Source organism: Halictus rubicundus, chromosome 13, assembly GCF_050948215.1.
Source record: "Halictus rubicundus isolate RS-2024b chromosome 13, iyHalRubi1_principal, whole genome shotgun sequence".
NCBI classification, from domain to species: Eukaryota; Metazoa; Arthropoda; class Insecta; order Hymenoptera; family Halictidae; genus Halictus; species Halictus rubicundus.
The window spans coordinates 8,339,665-8,359,506 of NC_135161.1; the positions used below are offsets into that span (position 1 = coordinate 8,339,665).

Below are 19,842 nucleotides of genomic sequence, written 5' to 3' on the forward strand. Positions count from 1 at the left end.
CTAGTAAAATGCTTAGCTTATTAGATTCAATAAGCCAAGAAAGAAATTCCTGTTCCTGCCCCTTGCAATTGATGTAAACCATACTTATATTGAGATCAGAAATCTAATTAGCAGACTCGGATGTTCTTTTCCAAGGTGTTATTCTCGCGGAGCGAGTACGTACCATTCCATGTGTGTGCGAGGATAGAGTCTCTCGCAGATATAGCACCTATAGTTTTGGCCAACTGCGACGGTCCCGTTCTCAGCGGGCGCGTTGTTCGGCGAGTTTCGTTGGCCGGCGGAGGCGACCTTGACCCCTCTTTGCTTGTTCGCGGCGACCGAGGACTTGTTCAGATCGTACGGTTTGAAACGGATATCGCTGCCGGCCGAGTTCGCCGGTGACTTAGCGACCGCGGGCCTCGGCGACGGGCCCTGCTGCCGGAAGTCGACCATCGTCTGGCCCGCGGGCTGGGTCTCGTGGTTCTCGCTGCCGAAAACCTGCTGCTTCTGCGGTATGGCTTTGTAACAAATGGAGCAGACTTGCACCATCCCCTGAGGACTAATAGGACTAGCTCCATCCGGAGGTTTCAGCGTATAAATATAAGGATAGTACGCCTCCTTCTCCGGGTTCGCGCAGCAGTAGAGGAGCCTAATACTGGACGAAGGGTACTCGAGCGCGCACGTGTAGCAGATGAACGTGGTCGTGTCCATGGTCGGCGCTTGACGTTTGCGTAGCGTGTAGTTCCGTTCGCCGTGGGGCACTCCTTGCCGTGTGTACGCCTTCCATTGCAGCAGAAGGTAGTTCTGGCACGCTGTGCAGGCCTGGAATCCCCAGAAACATCAGTCAGAGTAATGGTGACGCGAGCAGCGAGGAGGAACGAGAATTATATTTGTTTGGAAATTTTACGGAATTTTAGTAGCCAGGAATTCTCCTTCACCTTTTCTCAATCTCCATATTTATTATTTCACCTGGAGAGTTCCGATCCAACAATTGTTAATGGTACTATGGGGAACTGTAGGGTTGCTGTATAGTTCAGAGATAAAACGGTGTACCTGTACGCGACCTGCGCTGTCCATGGGTCTACTTCTGCTCGGTCTCGGATGAAGCATCAGAGAAGGGAAGAATGCGGGAGGACTGGTCGAAGGGTGCGGCGGGGTTGGCAGTGGTTTCGCTGCGATATGACTAAGCGAGCCTCTCTTGAACTCGTCCCCGCACACGTAACAAACTTCCGTCACCGAATTTTTGTCCGGCATCGAAAGATCCAGGATATCGGTGCCGACGCTCGACGAGGATCCACCGCTGTAAATCGCTGGAATTCAGAGAAACGAGAAACGGTTAGTTGCAAACCACCCTTCAGACACAGAAACGTTTCACAAAGTGGAACGTTATTATTTGTACACAAAGAACACGAAACAACCGTTTTATTATCCCGTAATTTGCTACGAACCGGTCTTCAGAGAACTATTTATCTGCGACGCTGGCCGGCTAATGACTATCGGATTAGCTGAGTTAGCTCTGGAAAGGTCGCGCGCGAATTGCGCTTGAGATCAGAATTCAAATTAGATATGCATTTAGCGCTTTATCTGCGAGACTGTTGACCTTTATTTACAAACATTCAACCGGCTGAATGGAGCGTCTGTGTTTAACATAAGGAATGCGTGTACAGACTCGCGGTCTTGCGATCGTTAATCGTTGCGCAGCGAAGTGCTGATGGCTTTGAATTACAGCTCACTATTGTCGAAGGACTAAGGGTACGAACACATTGGACCTCCCACAAACGACGAGAGCGAAGCGTCGAAATAGAATGTATACTTTCATAGTGGAAGCGCGTTCACGCTGAAGCGGCGAGTAGATCTAATTCTAAGTATTCTAACAAGGATGGACTCTGTCATCGTTCTCAGCCGATACATCCTGAAACGAGGACTACTCGAAACTATTCGATCGGTAATAATAGAGAGCGCGAACATACGTTGAGGCTGTGGCGGTAACGCTGGTTGCGGTGCTGGCGAGCTCCTCGGTGCGTGTCGCAGATCCAAAGCCGCTTCGCTGGATATTCTGGCGTCCTCGACGGGCTGCCTGGGGCTCTGTAACCTCTGATGGGGCGATTGCAGTCTTTGATGGGGAGATTCCATGGTGAGCCTCGCCTGTTCCAGGTGCCTGTGCGTTTCAGCAGTGTTCGAGTGCGGTCGTGGCAGTTCGATAGAGTTCGACGGCGGCCTCGTCTGCTCGACTCTCGGCGAGGGCGAGTTCGCCGGGAGTCTCGGCGAGATTCCCACCGGTCTGTTCTCCGGTCTGAGCTGTGGCGTTTGTTCGTTGGTCAGACCAAGAACTTGAGCAGCGTACTCCCCTTGAAGAGCCATCTCGGCCCCGGTGAACGGCCCGCCGTCGCATCTCTTCAGCCAATAGATCCGTTGGCTGTGCGGCCTGGCATCCTGCTCGTAGCTCTCCCATTGCTGCAGCAACAAAGCGTAGCAAAGGCTGCATGCTTTCACAGCTCCGCTGCGGGCTCCCTCCCCACGATAGCCGGCTGGTGGTTCGTGGGACTCGAGGAACGGGAAATAAGGCTCGTTCGGCGCACCAGCCGGATTCGGCTTCACTCGCAGCCAGTACTGCTCGCTGTGGCCCACCGTCCCACAAACGAAGCAGACCCTGGCACCTCCGATCTCCTCGGAGGCTGGATTTGGCTGCGGATTCGCGAGAGACTGTCCGTCCAGGCCAGGCTCATTTTTCACATACAGTTTGTTTTCCATCATGTCAGGAAACCATCGGGTTTCTCTTCAACGACCTTCTATATACTTCTGTTTGGCACGCATATACGATCACAAGTTACTACGATTGACGATGCTTTCTTGGAATTTTCCGCATATCTGGAAACAAGAAAGAATAATCGTGTTAGTACAGCGAGAAGGGTGTTTTGGAAGCGAAGCGTGTCACCGACATAAACGGATACGAGGTATATTACTTCAGATGTATACAGGGAACTTTATTGTATGCAAATTAGCTTATTCGGGTGCAGCTGCGACCTCGTTCTTTATTCAACAAGGAATACGTGAAACACAATTGCTCATCAAAGAACAAATTTGTCTTCTAATTGTGTAACACCCAGCCGAAACTCAACTCGACAGGGCAATAAACTTTTATGTAAACACCGCTTCCTGTTCTTCCTCCTCGATTGTCAAAAGATTTTTGAATAACATTCGGTCTGTAAGATTATGTCGCCGGTCTTACGCTCGATTACGAAATGTTACGAAGGAAAACATTCTTGGACCGCGAGTTAGGTTTAATTGTGTCTCGAAACGGAGCGACAAACTTTTGCGTAAACAAGGCTCGCGCGCTCTCTTCTACCATGCTAGAATTTTCAGCGAAACGATCAGTCTCGGTTGGTGGTGCCTGTAAACACAAGTACTTGGTTATGAAATATAGAGCAGCACAATAGGCTCACAAAGTGTGAATTACTTTCGATTATTCAATCAGAACGATCTCACGATCTCGGAAAACACTGATCCCAGAAGGTGCAGGCCCGAGTTCGCGGTAAACTCTTATCGTTATTGAAGCATTGCAACGTGCGATGCTTTTAGAATACCGTAACATGTGGTGTATTTTTGGCGCATTGCTACATCGACGTTTACCGACACCGACCATAAAACACTTATTCGGGCGTCGGTAACAGAAGGGAAAACCGCGTGAAGCACTTCTCGTTTCGCTGACGCGCGCGTCCACGATAATTTTCGTGTTCGAACAGGATTCCGAGGCAACGATTCGAGGAGGAAGCACGGACACGGATACGAGCCACGAAGCGAAGGGTTTTCGCTTCGGTATTGCGGCCGGGAACGCATATATCCGTCGATCAAAGGGACGATCCGGGGACGGGAGATCCGTCGAGAATCGTCGATCGACGATCCGCCCCGGCGACGAAGAAGGGAAACGTGATTCTGTTAGAATATTCGACGCAATGGTGGCACGGTGGCCTTAGCGGCGAGTCGCACGTCGAAACGCTCTCCTCGGTTGTCTCGACGCTGGTTTATCGGCGATCGGTCGCGCGAATCGGCGATCGTTTGCGTCGTGCCGAGGAGGATTTCGACGATAAAACGATCGGTGGGAGAGGGATCACAGGGATCAAGGGGAAGGCAGAGCCGTGCACTGTGCCTCGCTACCGAAATACGCAGCCACGACGGGCACACACTGAGCACGCACCGTTCACGGGCCTCCACGGTCGGAACACTCACGTTTTCACAGTCCGGCGAGATTGGCCACCGCATCGCTATTCCGCGGCGGTGATTTTGCTCGGCGATACGTATTGCTTGGTCGAAGAGGAGCCTCCTTATCTCGGATTCTAGTCTCTGCCATACGTGCTCGAGCTGCACACCGAGCTGCGGGGTGTCACCTTCGAAAGAACGTTCCGGCCCGTTCCACTCATATTTACATGTGTCGTGCACCGTGCTACGCGACTCGGATCCGTATCGCACTGTCCCATCCACGAGAACTGCAACAAAACCGGTCCCGCGACTACGAAAAATACATTTTCTGATGGCACAGCACCGCGACTTTGGCTCAATTCACCGCCATGTTGCAAAATCGCGATCCGCTTCCCATGATGCCACGCAGCTTCGTCATATGACAGTGCCGCGCCGCTGGCCAATCGACTGCGGCGACGCATGCGCCCGCCGCGCCGTCAGCGACCGAACCGCCGCGAACTACGTTTACGCGCGAGGTTTGAAATTTTTTTTTAATCCCGTCAAGCGGACACACAGCAATTTTATAATTGCGTTACGTAACGCGAACCGTGTTCGTTGAACCTCACGGGGAGAGATCATACGCGCACCTAGATCCCGAGAAAAATTGTCCACGGTTCTACCGACGATCGATCTCCCCGGATTTATTTATTGTCCAACCATCGTTCAGCTTCGGAAATTCGAATCGAACGACCACCACCCAAACGCGCCGATTTCAATCTGTTCCGGGCACCGTCGAAAATCGAAATTCTTTTATTTATTCTCCGCATGGGTCGATGACCTTTTACATGCTGTCATTCAGAGAGATATTCAGGAAGAGAGAATTGAAAAGGAAGATAATTTAAAAATTCTGGAAGCAACGAGGATCGGTTGCTTTGTGTTCTTTGGAAATAAACTTTGAGAGAATTACTGTTACCGAGCGTAGTTGTCATTTTTAATCTTGCAAAGAGAGATTGAAGAGAGAGAGATAACGAAGTAAACAGAAATTGAGATTTTGGGGGTGTCGAAGTCTTCTCGGCGTCCACGTTGGGAAATTATGGTGTGGACCATAGTTCTCGTTTAATGAGACACGCGATTATTATCGTACACAATTAGGACAGATTTTTCGGACAGATTTACATGGGTTGCGACGTCGGGGAGGGGGAAGAAATACGAACAACGATCGATGTTTCACCGTATTTAATCAACAGGTTGGGACATTGCACCTTCGTATTGCTAAAAATTATTTTTCATAGATTGTGTTGTTTCTTTATATGTATATATATATATATTTTTATATTTATAATATGTATACCACTATTTCAAGTGGAATCCTGATATAATACTAAAAAATAATTGGAAATACTTTAAAAATACTCTTTGCAAACAATAATTCTTAGAAATCCATTCTCTCTGATATCGTTCGTCTCTACCATACACATCTAACAGCTACGATGATCTCGAATTCCTCCGTGTACGGCTTTACACAGACAATTAATCACAAAAAGGTTTTCCCTCCTTCTCTCGTTTACTCTAACGGTGGCGATGTTACAAACGACAAGTTGCATTTTGCGTTTTGCGGTTCGTAGAAAAATGTCTCCCTCGTTCTCGGAAAATTATGCGCAGTCAGAAGAACCGAAAGAGAAGTTTTTCCGACCTGATGATCTCCCTCACTCTCTCACACACTCTCTCACTCTCACCCTTTCACTCTCTCTCTCTCTCTCTCTTGTCACTGCGTTTTAAACCTAAAGAATCATTTTAACCGATAATCTGATTCGTAGAAGCAGCGCGATCACGATCTCCTCGGAACCGGTACGGTATAAAAATACTAAAAGAAACTAAACGGATGCTGTTTGTCAGGGGAAAAAAAAGGTATCTACGCCTTCGCTGACCTAACGAGACCGCGCGTCTGTGTATGTGTGTGTGTGTGTTAGGTATACACATCGTACTAACATGTAAAAACTCTGTCTTTCTCTCTCTCTTTCTCTCCCACTCTTTCACTCTCGCTAACGTTCTTTCTATCTCTCTTTTTCTCCCTCCCACTCGCTCCCTTATAAATAATTATAAACTAGGTCTGTTTTGCATTGATGAATGACTACAACGATCTCCTTGTCTCTCACTTTTCTCCCACTCTCTCGCTTTTTCCAGAACACACGTCCAAGAAACTTATCCAGCTGTATCTGTCATAGTGTTTCGAACCGATTCATACTCCTCGAGGGATGATAGCTAGACTGTGGATCTTACTGTTGGATGTTTATAGACCGCTGCCTCTTAGCAGTGGCTGAACTGAAACTTCTGGAGCCCTTTAACCCATTTGCATCGTTGGAGAGAATTGTTGCAACGAACAATTTTTCTGAAGGACAAAATTCTCAAGATTTACAGGGTTGTCAATATTTTTCTTTTTACAGAAGATTGTATATTCTTACGATGCAGATGGGTTAACGATTTTACCGAGTTCTCAATTCCGCCTGTTCACTTCTGCCATAAGGGCGCAAGATCCGCAGTCGAGCGACGACCAAGGGAAAGGCAAGGACGACGCGAGGCGTCGCGCGAAATCAACCGTAATAAATAATACACGCGAAGAACAACAATCGCAGGCTCCTCCGAACGACCCGGCCAACACACTTTCGCTTTTTTTGATTCTGTAACAGCCTTCTCCTCGCTGCTGACACGCGAACCCGACAGACTGCGAATTCGTTCCGCAAAATCGCCAGCGGTGTTAATGTAAAAATTGGGGAGAACAAAAAAAAACACGAGTTTTTTACGCCAAAAATCAACGCGAAAACGTCACTTGGGGGGGACGCGATGCTGACAGCAGCGTCGCAGTAACCAGTTCGCAGTCTATCGAGATCCCATAATCAATCCTCGTTTGTTCGTTCGTTTTTCTTTCTTTTTTGTTTGCGCTAGGACTTGCTTAAAAGATGGCATACGGCGGCGAGTTCGTTAAATCGGATTTGACATTTGGTGAACGCATGACTTTTACTCTGTCGACCCTATCGGTCGGGTTATCTCGTTTTTATGTACATATAAACAGATATATTGCTGTAACAAGGTTTCCTCCTCTCGTACAGGACGTTCCACACGCGTAGAGAGAGAACAGAAAGAACAGAAAAAGGAAAACACATCAGCGAATGAATAATAACGATCGACATTCTGGTTCCCGGTTATCGAACGGGCTGATCTATGCAGGCGAACGCGAACGGAATCACCGAGAATGCAGAGCGGGCGTTGCGTCAACGCTCGGGGCAACACAGTTTTCTATAAATCGGTGTCATTCACGAAGATTATGGTCGTCGCGCTCGCTACAAATGGAACGTCCTTTACGAGGAGGCCCGTCGCGCCGCTCGTTTTATAAACGATACACAACGCGTAATGAATAACGGGGCATTATATTAAAAAAATACGATGGGTCACTGGTTCCGATAACACCGTTCACCCCTGGCCACCGCGATTATCTAAATGAAAGTTGACACACACGAGAACAAAACGACCGACCCGGCGCGGTCAGTCGATCTATCTAATTGTAGAGGGCAACAAGAGCAACAAGTGTCGCGCGAGCAACGATTAAAACAACGAACGAAACTTATTGGTCCGATGTTCACCACGATAAAAACAAAGAAACGAGAATGAAACGTAGAATCGGATCCAGGCGTCCGACAGCGATCGCAGCTCTTATCTTGACGCAGGTAGATAAGACTCATCACAGTGACAACCGACTAGCCGTCCGACGTACTGCGCGACGTACAGCGAACGACGTCCGAGACTGTTTCGCGTTCAGCATCGAAAACGGGCTTTAAATCCTAGTTACGCCAGCCGATTTCCACTAAAGAGACACAGTTCCCAGAAAAATATCCGTCGCGTATTTCTTCGACGAACGGCATCCACACGTAGGGGGGTGGGAACAACCCCTTGGGGGTTGAAAATATTTTTTGAGTTATCTCGCAAACCACATGGTGCAGGACAGTACAATCTTTTTCGAATCGCGCAAGTACCAATGGAGAACGCAGGTCGTTTACAAATGTTTAGAAATCTATGACCGATATCCGGACCGGATCTACGAACCGAGATGCAGGCCAAGATACAACAATAAGTATTGAATTATATATTCCCATCTTTTGGGGAAGTTACAGACCCTTTCTACAGATGACACTTTTCAGCGATTGAATTGAATGAATGGAATATTGTATCAGGGTCATCAGAAAGAATAATGAGTCTATAAGAAATATGTTCGAACGTGTGCTTAGAAAATTAAAAAATAAACATGTAATTGGTCTCCGACACGTCTATTCCTAGACCGCGGATCTATATGCAAAATAAACATTGTCCAACCGTAAGAAATCAAAATTAAAATGTATTTTCTTTTTCAATCATTTGAAGAAGTTGAAAATTAAGTGTCCCCAGATTCTTCTAATCTCTATTTGTATTTCACTTCTTCATTTTTGTCATGAATGCATAAAATCTGTTCAATGCCGTTCTAAGAACTGTTTCTCGGAAAAAATCGGCTCGCGTGGCTCGGGAGCGTTCCCTTGCGATCTAGATGGCGGGCGTCGGCGGGCGTGTAGATCAGTAGGATCCAGCGACTCGGCGAGCGAAGATCCCGAGGACTCTTTGGACGACGCCGAGCCTGGCGACGCGCCGGTCTCAAATGTCGTCACCGTTCACCGATCTCTCGCCGCTGAGACTCCTTTTGTCGACCTCTTCGGAGGACGTCCGACGGTAACCTGGCTCGATCACAGTGTCCGCGACCGACCTCGGGCTGTGCTTGTCCACGTGTGTCAACTCGATCGGAAGATAGATCGTCCGACAGTGATCTATGTCCGCCCGACAGAGCGGACACCGCTCGCAACGACGTGCGCAATCCAAACAGGCGACCGCGTGTCCGCACGGGAACAACGCGGTGTCCAGGCTGCGGTCCATGCAAATGCGACACAGCATCGCGTCCAGTAATCTTGCCAGACATTCCCGGGATTCCTGCGGGTTCAACCGAACGTTTAAAATCAATTCGAACCTCCACCCTCGATCGTACTTGGCACATAATTACGACATAGTTCCCCAAGTTCGCTTCAGAGTCTATTTTTCAGACCTGAATCTATTCCAATATTCGCAGTTAGGACATTGTACGCTTCGATCATAGTTAGGACATAGTTGGAGCCATCGAGACCATAAAGATAGTTATCAAAGATTTTCACTGTAAGCCCTAGTATTCATTTTCTAGATGTACTGGGAAATGTCTGATTCTTTTCTGTTTGTGTAGGAAGATGGACCATAGTCTGTTGTCTCAAACTGTTGGTTTGCAGTTTCTGTACAGTATGTTTTATCGTGCAAAATAATAACAACTGTTAAATGCTTGATTTAACGCACAGACCTAGCAAGCGTTAAAAGTATCAAAGCTTGCCTTATAAAAGTGGCTGCACTAAATTTATTTCTGTATTTTCCATAAAAGAATTTTTATAATTTCAGTCATTGTAAAATGATCGGGATAAAGGGGGATTCTCGTGTAAATGTTCAACCAACGCAATTTCCTTCCTCATACATTTCTCTAGAGTCTACACTACAGATTTTGACTCCATTTTTCATTTATACTTTTCCAATTCACATAAACTGAATCTTTCAATCGAAGAAAATTAATTTCGTGTTTTGAAAGCGTGAAACTTGTCTAATTTTTGTAATCTCTGTCAGATTTTTAATATAATCTCAGCATAAGCTACTTCAAAAAACTTTTTCACCTTTTGATAATGATTGACACAAGTGCTACACTGCACGCCAATAATGGTTGCACTGTCGAATAGAATAACAAGTGTATGTAACTTGATGTAACAGTGATCAAAAACAGAATACAAAATTTGTTTTCCTAGTTCTTGAATATGTCTCCGTACCGGTAAAATAACAAACCTCTGTAACTAATGGTTTTCTACCAAAAAAATGTTAAAATATTAGCCAATTTTCTTGCTTTACACAAGAATTGTCTCTCAAGGAAGATGACTTCTTTTTCGAATAATTTTGGCAAGTTGAAAATAATACAATAGCGCTTTCGAATTCGGTTTTGCATTTGATCTACTATTTTCTGTCGTAGGTGTATAAACTCTACCGACTCCCCAGACTTCCTCAGCGTCCAGATTGGGAAACTATGCGTCGGGGTGCAGTTCCAGTGATCTATACCTTGCACTTCGGATCCTCGCAATCCCCGGCGCAGTCGTGCCTCTCCAAGATCTGTTTCTCATCCGGCAATCTAACGGTCGCCGATTCGCAGTATAGTGCTCGTCGCGCGTTGTCGTACACCTCTCTGCAAGTCCTGCGGATGTCGAACACGTACTTTTTCCCCAGCGTCGAGTCCTCGTTGAAGATCGAGATGATGGTGCCCTGAAAGAACAGGAAAACTTATCACACTGTCCTCCAATGCTCCAATATTATAGACAGCCGGATTTTATGCGTTCATGAGAATTTAAAACAGTACAAAAAGATTCAAAGCATTCAGGAATTTTCAGCATATCAAAACTATTAACCCTTCGGAGATGACAATAGGTGGTCAGCTTATTTAGATTGTATACGTTGTCACAGACGTTACAATAATCTCCCGACGATGAAGACTTTTTGAAATTTTCCATGGCTATCTACAAGTTCTAGAAAACGCACAATAGTGCACTTTCTGTACACTATTGTACGAGGGGTTAATCAGGAGAATCAGTCGCTCAGCTCCTGTAGCTTGCAATTGATGCGCATAAATTTGACATTGCATAAAAATCCGTTGCCTGGTCCTAATCGTCCACTTAGCGAATCGATTTTTCCCATTAATCCGATGATCATTCGAAGATACCTTGAGATCCCGGATGAACTGTGCGGTCACAGCGCTCCTGACGGTCTCGCAGCTGTAAAACGCGTGTTTTTCGGTGATCGCTCGGTACAGGCCGCTGGCCGATTGACTCGAGTCCAACTTGAAGTTCAGCGACGTCTCCTCGCCGTCCAGGGAGAGGTACACCAAGTGGAACATCCGACGCTGCGACGTCGCGCTCTGTATCGCCGTGTACGGTATACTGAGAACAGAGAAACGTCTGTTAACATAGGATAGAGAGTATAGTTAGAAGTCTCTTGCTTCGTGTTCGCGTCAACGTACTTTTGCGTCTCCTCGCCGTCGTTGCGGTAGACCGTGATCCCGTGGGGTCCCACGCCGATCATGGACACTCCGTTGTAGCCGAACTTGCTGTGGAACATCTCCTGGCCGAAGGTGTCCAGGTTCGAGATCTCTTTCAGCAGCCAGTACTCGGCCGTCGACGCCTTCATGCCCTGCACAGAAAACAATAATTGTTTGGACACTTTTAAAAGGATGGGAGCTCTCTTAAAATTGCAACAGACGAGCTTTAATTTTTCGTGATGTTAGAACGATTAGTTTCTAAGTGAAAATTTTTGGAAAAATTGCAATTGGTCAGAATCGTGGGGAAAATTTCGAAGGTTGTTTTGTACAAATTTTTGTAAGCTAACTGTAACTTTGTAGCGCTCAAATCATTGCTACGCGAATTTGTTTACCTTCATCGACTCGTTAAACGAAGTATAGAACCGCGAAAGAATTGTATACTTTCATAATTTAGCAAGGCTACTGCGACGATAATGTGCTCGTACATTCGAAGGACTTTATTTTCCACTGCAACGGCTACACGCTCGGATATCACGCGTGGCAGAAATTAACGCGCGTTTGCGAAACGTGAGAGTGTGCTGTACAAGGTGAAAGAAAAGACTCGAACCTTGATCTCCTTGTGTTGCTGGACTATCCGGTGCAGCAGATCCTGTGGTTTCGCATCGCACGGCTCCGTCGGCTGTATCTGACAGCACTGCGAATAAAGCGCATGCAACGGCGATATGGCATCGTAATCGCCGACGTCCGCTTGCGCTATCAAGGCGACCAACCGTGCCACCGAGCCCCAGTCCGAGACCTTCAATCTACCTTCGACCAGCTCCAAACGAGAGTGCAAGTAGAACTGGTGCCTGCGGATCAGAGAAAAACGAGTCGCGTTAGAGAACAGATCATTTACGGGCCAGGAACTGACCGTTTCTCGAATTATTTATTTAATGGACCGGCTTGGGACATACTGCGACTAATATTAGGGGAGGTTAGAATCATCGTTTCGTTGGATTCGAGTTCGGAAAGCCTTCTGTCGTGTTTGTCCATGTTTGCGGAAACGGGTGATCAATTAGGGAGATGCTTAGCCCTTTGCGAACCTTGATGATTATTTTGTCACTTCTATGGGCTACTGTGGGCCAAATTAGGCGGGGTTTGAGTCATCACTTTACAGAGATTGGGTTCGTTTATGAGATATGGACATTCGAGTCCTGTCGCGTTTGTTCATTTTTGTGGAAACGGAGGGAATCATTGATTAGGGGAATTCCTAGCTCTCTGCGGATTATGATGATTATTTTGTCACTTCTATGGGGTACTGTGGGCCAAATTAGGGGGGGTTTAAGTCATCACTTTACAGAGATTGGGTTCGTTTATGAGATATGGACATTCGAGTCCTGTCGTGTTTGTTCATTTTTGCGGAAACGGACGGAATCATTGATTAGGGGAATTCCTAGCGCTCTGCGGATTATGATGATTATTTTGTCACTTCTATGGGGTACTGTGGGCCAAATTAGGGGGGGTTTAAGTCATCACTTTACAGAGGTTGGGTTCGTTTATGAGATATGGACATTCGAGTCCTGTCGTGTTTGTTCATTTTTGTGGAAACGAACGGAATCATTGATTAGGGGAATTCCTAGCTCTCTGCGGATTATGATGATTATTTTGTCACTTCTATGGGGTACTGTGGGCCAAATTAGGGGGGGTTTAAGTCATCACTTTACAGAGATTGGGTTCGTTTATGAGATATGGACATTCGAGTCCTGTCGTGTTTGTTTATTTTTGTGGAAACGGACGGAATCATTGATTAGGGAAATTCCTAGCTCTCTGCGGATTATGATGATTATTTTGTCACTTCTATGGGGTACTGTGGGCCAAATTAGGGGGGGTTTAAGTCATCACTTTACAGAGATTGGGTTCGTTTATGAGATATGGACATTCGAGTCCTGTCGTGTTTGTTCATTTTTGCGGAAACGGACGGAATCATTGATTAGGGGAATTCCTAGCGCTCTGCGGATTATGATGATTATTTTGTCACTTCTATGGGGTACTGTGGGCCAAATTAGGGGGGGTTTAAGTCATCACTTTACAGAGGTTGGGTTCGTTTATGAGATATGGACATTCGAGTCCTGTCGTGTTTGTTCATTTTTGCGGAAACGGACGGAATCATTGATTAGGGGAATTCCTAGCGCTCTGCGGATTATGATGATTATTTTGTCACTTCTATGGGGTACTGTGGGCCAAATTAGGGGGGGTTTAAGTCATCACTTTACAGAGGTTGGGTTCGTTTATGAGATATGGACATTCGAGTCCTGTCGTGTTTGTTCATTTTTGTGGAAACGAACGGAATCATTGATTAGGGGAATTCCTAGCTCTCTGCGGATTATGATGATTATTTTGTCACTTCTATGGGGTACTGTGGGCCAAATTAGGGGGGGTTTAAGTCATCACTTTACAGAGGTTGGGTTCGTTTATGAGATATGGACATTCGAGTCCTGTCGTGTTTGTTCATTTTTGTGGAAACGAACGGAATCATTGATTAGGGGAATTCCTAGCTCTCTGCGGATTATGATGATTATTTTGTCACTTCTATGGGGTACTGTGGGCCAAATTAGGGGGGGTTTAAGTCATCACTTTACAGAGATTGGGTTCGTTTATGAGATATGGACATTCGAGTCCTGTCGTGTTTGTTCATTTTTGTGGAAACGGACGGAATCATTGATTAGGGGAATTCCTAGCGCTCTGCGGATTATGATGATTATTTTGTCACTTCTATGGGGTACTGTGGGCCAAATTAGGGGGGGTTTAAGTCATCACTTTACAGAAGTTGGGTTCGTTTATGAGATATGGACATTCGAGTCCTGTCGTGTTTGTTCATTTTTGTGGAAACGGACGGAATCATTGATTAGGGGAATTCCTAGCTCTCTGCGGACTATGATGATTATTTTGTCACTTTTATAGGCTACTGTGGGCCAAATTAGGGGGTGTTTAAGTCATCGTTCCGCAAGGATTGAGTTGGTGCATGAAGTAGAAGCCTCTGAATGAAATTTTCATTCACCGATATCGCTAATTCATCCGGTGAAAAGGCTTTGCAACCGATTAGGTACGAACGATTCCGGTTCGGAAATCCTGTAAACCGCTATCTCGCGTTATTTTCGACCCGAATGTCAGATCCCGGTAGTTTCGGTGTTATCGGGGACGCGGAACGTCGTGAGATAATTAGCTGGAGGATTAATTTCCCCGACGCTGCTCAAAGTATAACCGAAGGAGTTATTAGCCTGAAAAGCAGCTGCATCCGTCGATTCTGAGCGTCGCAACGCTGCCATTAATCTGGCTAACTATGACGCGCCATCCAGCGTAGCCGAACAACGAAATACAACGTGGAACGAGCTCAGTAAAAAAAAAAAGTTAACGTTAAAAACGAAACCGTCTGATATAACTCGTTCTCAAATTCCGCCGACAGCTTGGTACCTAGCCTACTTACACTTTTCATCCGCGAAATGCTGAAAATTCGCGGTCTAATAACCGCTGGAATGAAAATTGCCCTTTCGACCGAAATATCGTTCAGTTTTCCAATTCGAGGGAGAAAGAAGGCGACGCGGCAGAAAAGAAGAAACGCGATTAACGTTGAACGATCCTCCGACAAAATGGAGCATCTCGGATGCGAATTTTCAGCCGACGAAAAAAAAAGTTGGATACGCCGTGCCCTACCCAAAATGGTGGACGTGGAGAACGGGACGAGGAGGGGAAAAGCGCAGAAGTGGCTGTGCCGCGCCAGCGTGTAGGCGGGCGAATGTGTTCTCGAGATTTCGTTTACTCCGACTTTCGCGGCGCGCTTTGTAATCCACTGGTATTACGGGCCACTCGCCTCGAACCTCGTTTCGCCGGGGGATTATTCGCCGATTGCCTTTTCGCCGTTGCGTCGGCCGGCGAGAACCAACTTTTCCGAAACTCTCGCCGAGAGAAATTTCGGATCGCGCGCGAAATTTCGGCGAAAAGTCGCGCTTTTCCGGGGGACGGTGCAAGACGCCTTTGGAAACCATAGCGGCCCTAATAGTGAGAGCTGTCTTCGTGAATGGAGCTGAATGCATTCTCCTTAACGCCCCCGCTGCCATTTGTTTCGTTGCCCGACTCCATCGTCAAAATGTTCCAAGAAATGGCAAAACAATTTACCTATCAGTGGAAATCATTACGACTTTAACACTCGGCTTACGGACCACTAAAACTGACTATTTTGCGTTACCTTATAAAAATAAGAAAGTGCTGCTCCCCACATGTTTAGCAATATTCTTAAAATAATATATACCCAACGAATTAATTTTGCTAAACAATTTCTCACGTATGCATCCTTAGAGTCTTAACACATCTTGCGCGGGCACTTTGCCGCCAAAGTCTTACCGTGTGTTGCATTCATTCTTGCAACGCACGTTTTGTATTTTTGCAACGCATGTCTATCCGACTTTATTGTAAACACATCACAAAAACCCATCGATAACAATAATCCATCAATAATCCGTGAAAAACGACTTTAGTCGCTTCCCGCGCAAGATGTGTTAATAATAATAGACGGGTCCCGTAAACCTAGTGTTGTTAAACAGCAATTAATTGGACTATTCTCAAGCAGGCCAAACAGCGACGAAGTAACGAAAAACACGGATTGAATGAGACATTTTTCTGCAGCTTCTCCGCCATCTTCCGAGACGTTCATTCGCGCCGTCGATGTTCACTCACCCAGGCGGTGAGGATCATCCGTTACGCAATGTGGAGAAATTAGGTTCGTGCTAGACGCTTGTTGGAAAGTTCCGCAGGCAGGCGTGTTGCCGCAATCGAGAGTGCGAAACGAAACAGGAAAAAGGGAAACGATCATAAACTGAAAGCGAGACCTGTTGATTGTTAGACACGGATGGGCCAGCGAACGCGGATAGGTCGATCGATGTACGCGTCGAAGACCAAGAAAATAATTAGTGTAACTCGCAAGCGATCGACCGAATTGTCGTTGATCGATCTCCGTTCGATCCCGTGTTCGGCGAAGTCCCCAATTTTCTAATGGATCCCAGGAAGTTGTGCATATTCGATTCAGCATCCTCCCGGTTCCTGGCTCTAACGAATGGCTAAACTATCCCAGCCAGCATCCTTTGGGTTCGATCCTGCCTTTGTGGAATTTAAAATTGCCCCGTAGGTCCCAGAAGGACCTGTTTGTCTAGTCCGGGAACTTTTTAATAGACTGTAGGAACTCGCACGATCGATCCAGCATCCTCTAACTGTTCTATTCTTTTTCGGTGGGATTGCGATATCTCTGATCTTGGAAGTTACTTCGTAGATACAAGATTTTACTCCGCTGATTACCTCCTCGGGTTTAATTCTGTCTCCGGAAACATTTTAACAGGCATCGAAATTCGGGCTTTAGAAAGGAAACTTTGAATACAAAAAGATCGATGGACATTTTCCAATCTCTCAACATGTCGAATTTCTCTGCAAACATAAGTGGACCCATCACAGAGTGCGATTTTTCAGGTTTAATTTGAGCCCTCGAATGCTCAACAATTCCAATGGGAACATATTTTAAAATTGACTCGAAGCGACCCCTTAAAATCGAGCACTTTTTCACCGAGCGATGAACCGGGATTTTTCAATTTTTAAATATGATCTAGAATTTTGCCGCAAACCTAAATCGACCTATCATAAAGTGTGAGCTCCCAGCTTTAATTTGAGATCACGGAAATGCAAAAATTCTTATCGGAACACATTTTAAAATTGACTCGAAGCAACCCCTTATAGTCGAGCACCTTTTCACCGAGCGATGGACCGGGATTTTTCAATTCCTCAACAAGTTCCCGAATTTTCCCGCAAACCTAAATGTACCCATCGCAAAGTGCGAGCTTCCAGCTTTAATTTGAGCTGTCGAACGTTCAAAAATTCCTACGAGAATGTTGTCTGCGATCAAGAGTCCCGCGACCATGTCACGGACTAAGAAAATGGGGGTCGTGTGTGACCCAGGGAACACGGCGAGCGCGCTATGCCGTCGAGAGGCTATCGGCTCGACCCTAACGCAGATAGAATCGGAGTTTCGGAAACTGAATTCCGTCTAGTAAATCGAGTTCTACGGTTTGATGTTACAGTCGCGTCCAGATTAAATTGAAATGCTAACATTAGTTGCCACGCCTCCGGCGCAACTTCCCGGGGCAACGATCGAACAAACGCCCTCCGACTGCATATCGGAGAGACATAGAGAGAGAGAGAGAGAGAGAGAGAGAGAGAGAGAGAGAGAGAGAGAGAGAGAGAGAGAGAGAGGAGAGATTCTCCATAGAAAATCGGACCCAGTGTAGAAGTCGTGGAGACGATCGTCGAACGAGAACCGCGACGGAACAGAGAGACTGCGAACGTTCTCGACCGCGAGCAGACAGTCCGGAAAATCCTCAGCCGTATCGGGAACCGCATTGTCGTCGAAGTTGTTCCTCGCGAAGTTCCCGGGCTAAGCTCGGGACACGGGAGTTGTCCATTCGCGAGTCTAACGATTCCTTCGTGCACCGAGAACCGAGAGAATCGGCTTGACACCGCCGCGATCTGTCGAGCTTCCAACGAACACCGAACGAACACCTGCAAACTTGGATCGAGTGACCATCGAGCAGGGAAAGAGTTGAAGAACTTTTTAATAGGTTCTTCTCGGAGCGAGAATCGGTGGATTTATTTTAGAACATTCCCCGTACTGGGGAACGCATGCTTTCCCCTAAATCTGTGTCGTTACCTTATTCCGAAAGATTGCGAGAATAACGATCAATTTTCTAATCTTTCACATAGCCTCCTGCGTCATCGCACATCGCATCATTGTTGATATTTTTATTATTTTTGTCGCGTAGTGTCCGCTAAATTAGGGGGGGTTTAAGTCATCGTTTCAATGGGTTTCCATGGATTAGCCAACTGCGAGCCTTTGAAGCACGACCCTACGGTTTTCGTGAATCGCCCGGTTAATTAGGGTGGTTCTAAGCCCTCTGCGAATGATGTTGACCATTTCATCATTCCCATCGTGTAATGTAAGCCAAATTAGGGGGTGTTTAAGTCATCGTTTCGCTGAGTACCATCTCGTCTATGCACTGCGAGCCTTTGAAGTACGATCTTGCAGTGTCCATTTTAGTGAATCGTGCCCTGCTCATTAATTAGTGCGATTCTTAGCCTTCCACGAATACTGTCGACCATTTTATCATTTCTATCATGTAATGTGGGCCAAATTAGGTGGAGTTTAAGTCATCGTTTCGCTGAGTACCATCTCGTCTATGAACTGCGAGCCTTTGAAGTACGATCTTGCAGTGTCCATTTTAGTAAATCTCGCCCTGTTCATTAATTAGTGCGATTCTTAGCCTTCCACGAATACTGTCGACCATTTTATCATTTCTATCATGTAATGTGGGCCAAATTAGGGGGAGTTTAAGTCATCGTTTCTCTCTGTGCCATTTCGTCCACGAATTGCGAGCCTTTGAATCCCCCAGTGTTAGTGGATTTCGCAAAGGCAACGCTTGCATGCTTCCAGTGTACAAAACCGCCGAACAAATGAACTTTCCGCCGGAAAGACAACTGAAGAGACTCGTTACAACGTTCTATTATAATTTCCCTTGCGACAACGGTGCATCAGAACGTTTCGGCGTAGAGACCGATTCCGCTGGCGGCATGGCCGGGCCAATTCATAGCTGTCCCAAACACGGGCCAGCCGAGCTGGAAATTAACGCGCTTTGAAATTACCACGGTCGAACGAAACGACCTCGTCATCCTCCGGTGAATTAATTACCCGGGGAAACGATGCCCGGCAGACCCGCCCACGGCCCGCGCGCATTTCACCGCGCGTGCAAATTTTTGTCGCGAGCCCCCCCCCCCCCCGGATAGAACAAAACATAGCGACGAGACGAGCGATAACGCGCAATTACGGGCCGCGTTAAACTATACAACCGGCGGAAGACGCGTCACAGGCAAATCGGGCGAACACGGATTGCGAAACGAGGCGCGGGCTCTTCGCGAGATACATACACGCGCGTCTCGTAGATCCGCGATAGAGTGACTGCATTACCGTGAAAAAATGATTTTACGTGCTTCAAGTTTTCGTCCTTATATAAGAATATTTCGTCGCTGGTAAAGGACTCATTCGAAAGAGGAAGGCTCAATCTAGTGCGCGCTGGTCAGGAGCCGCCGAGATTATACATATACTTACGTACAGTTAATAAAATTAAATATTATTTCCTGTACACTTGTACGTTAAACAAGTATACGAAAATCACAATACGAAGTTCACAATATATGTAATAAGATATCAAAATAGCTTTCCTTAATTTACTATAATTTAAAAGTTTTTTATATTTTTATACTGAAGTGTAAAATTTTCTGCGGACACATAGTTAAGTACACATCGAATCACTTATATTTTCACATGTCTCTTTAACTCATAATTGTAATACATCAATATTTTGTATGTAGACCCTTATTTTTGATAACTGCGACACATCTTCGCGGCATGGATTCGATAAGTCTAGCACATCGGCTGGCAGGTATCGAATTCC

The 19,842-nt window shown here is 46.3% G+C and overlaps 2 protein-coding genes across 2 annotated transcripts in view; both read right to left on the reverse strand.

Annotated features, from left to right (window-relative positions):
* The window catches only part of Px (MAP7 domain-containg protein plexus), a 109,208-nt gene extending 104,643 nt beyond the window's left edge, over positions 1-4,565 (reverse strand). Inside the window, exons 1-4 of the mRNA XM_076799761.1 lie at positions 4,207-4,565; positions 1,950-2,847; positions 1,033-1,289; positions 164-801 (exon numbers count right to left, since the gene is read on the reverse strand). Coding sequence (XP_076655876.1) covers positions 164-801; positions 1,033-1,289; positions 1,950-2,733 — 1,679 coding nt within the window. The 5' untranslated portion in view covers positions 2,734-2,847; positions 4,207-4,565. The remainder of the gene's footprint in view (positions 1-163; positions 802-1,032; positions 1,290-1,949; positions 2,848-4,206) is intronic.
* An 811-nt stretch (positions 4,566-5,376) lies between these two features.
* Dnr1 (E3 ubiquitin-protein ligase defense repressor 1) overlaps positions 5,377-19,842 on the reverse strand; it is a 113,155-nt gene continuing 98,689 nt past the window's right edge. The window contains exons 3-7 of the mRNA XM_076799792.1: positions 11,928-12,168; positions 11,303-11,472; positions 11,006-11,222; positions 10,351-10,551; positions 5,377-9,162 (exon numbers count right to left, since the gene is read on the reverse strand). Of these exons, the coding sequence (XP_076655907.1) occupies positions 8,833-9,162; positions 10,351-10,551; positions 11,006-11,222; positions 11,303-11,472; positions 11,928-12,168 (1,159 nt within the window). The 3' untranslated portion in view covers positions 5,377-8,832. The remainder of the gene's footprint in view (positions 9,163-10,350; positions 10,552-11,005; positions 11,223-11,302; positions 11,473-11,927; positions 12,169-19,842) is intronic.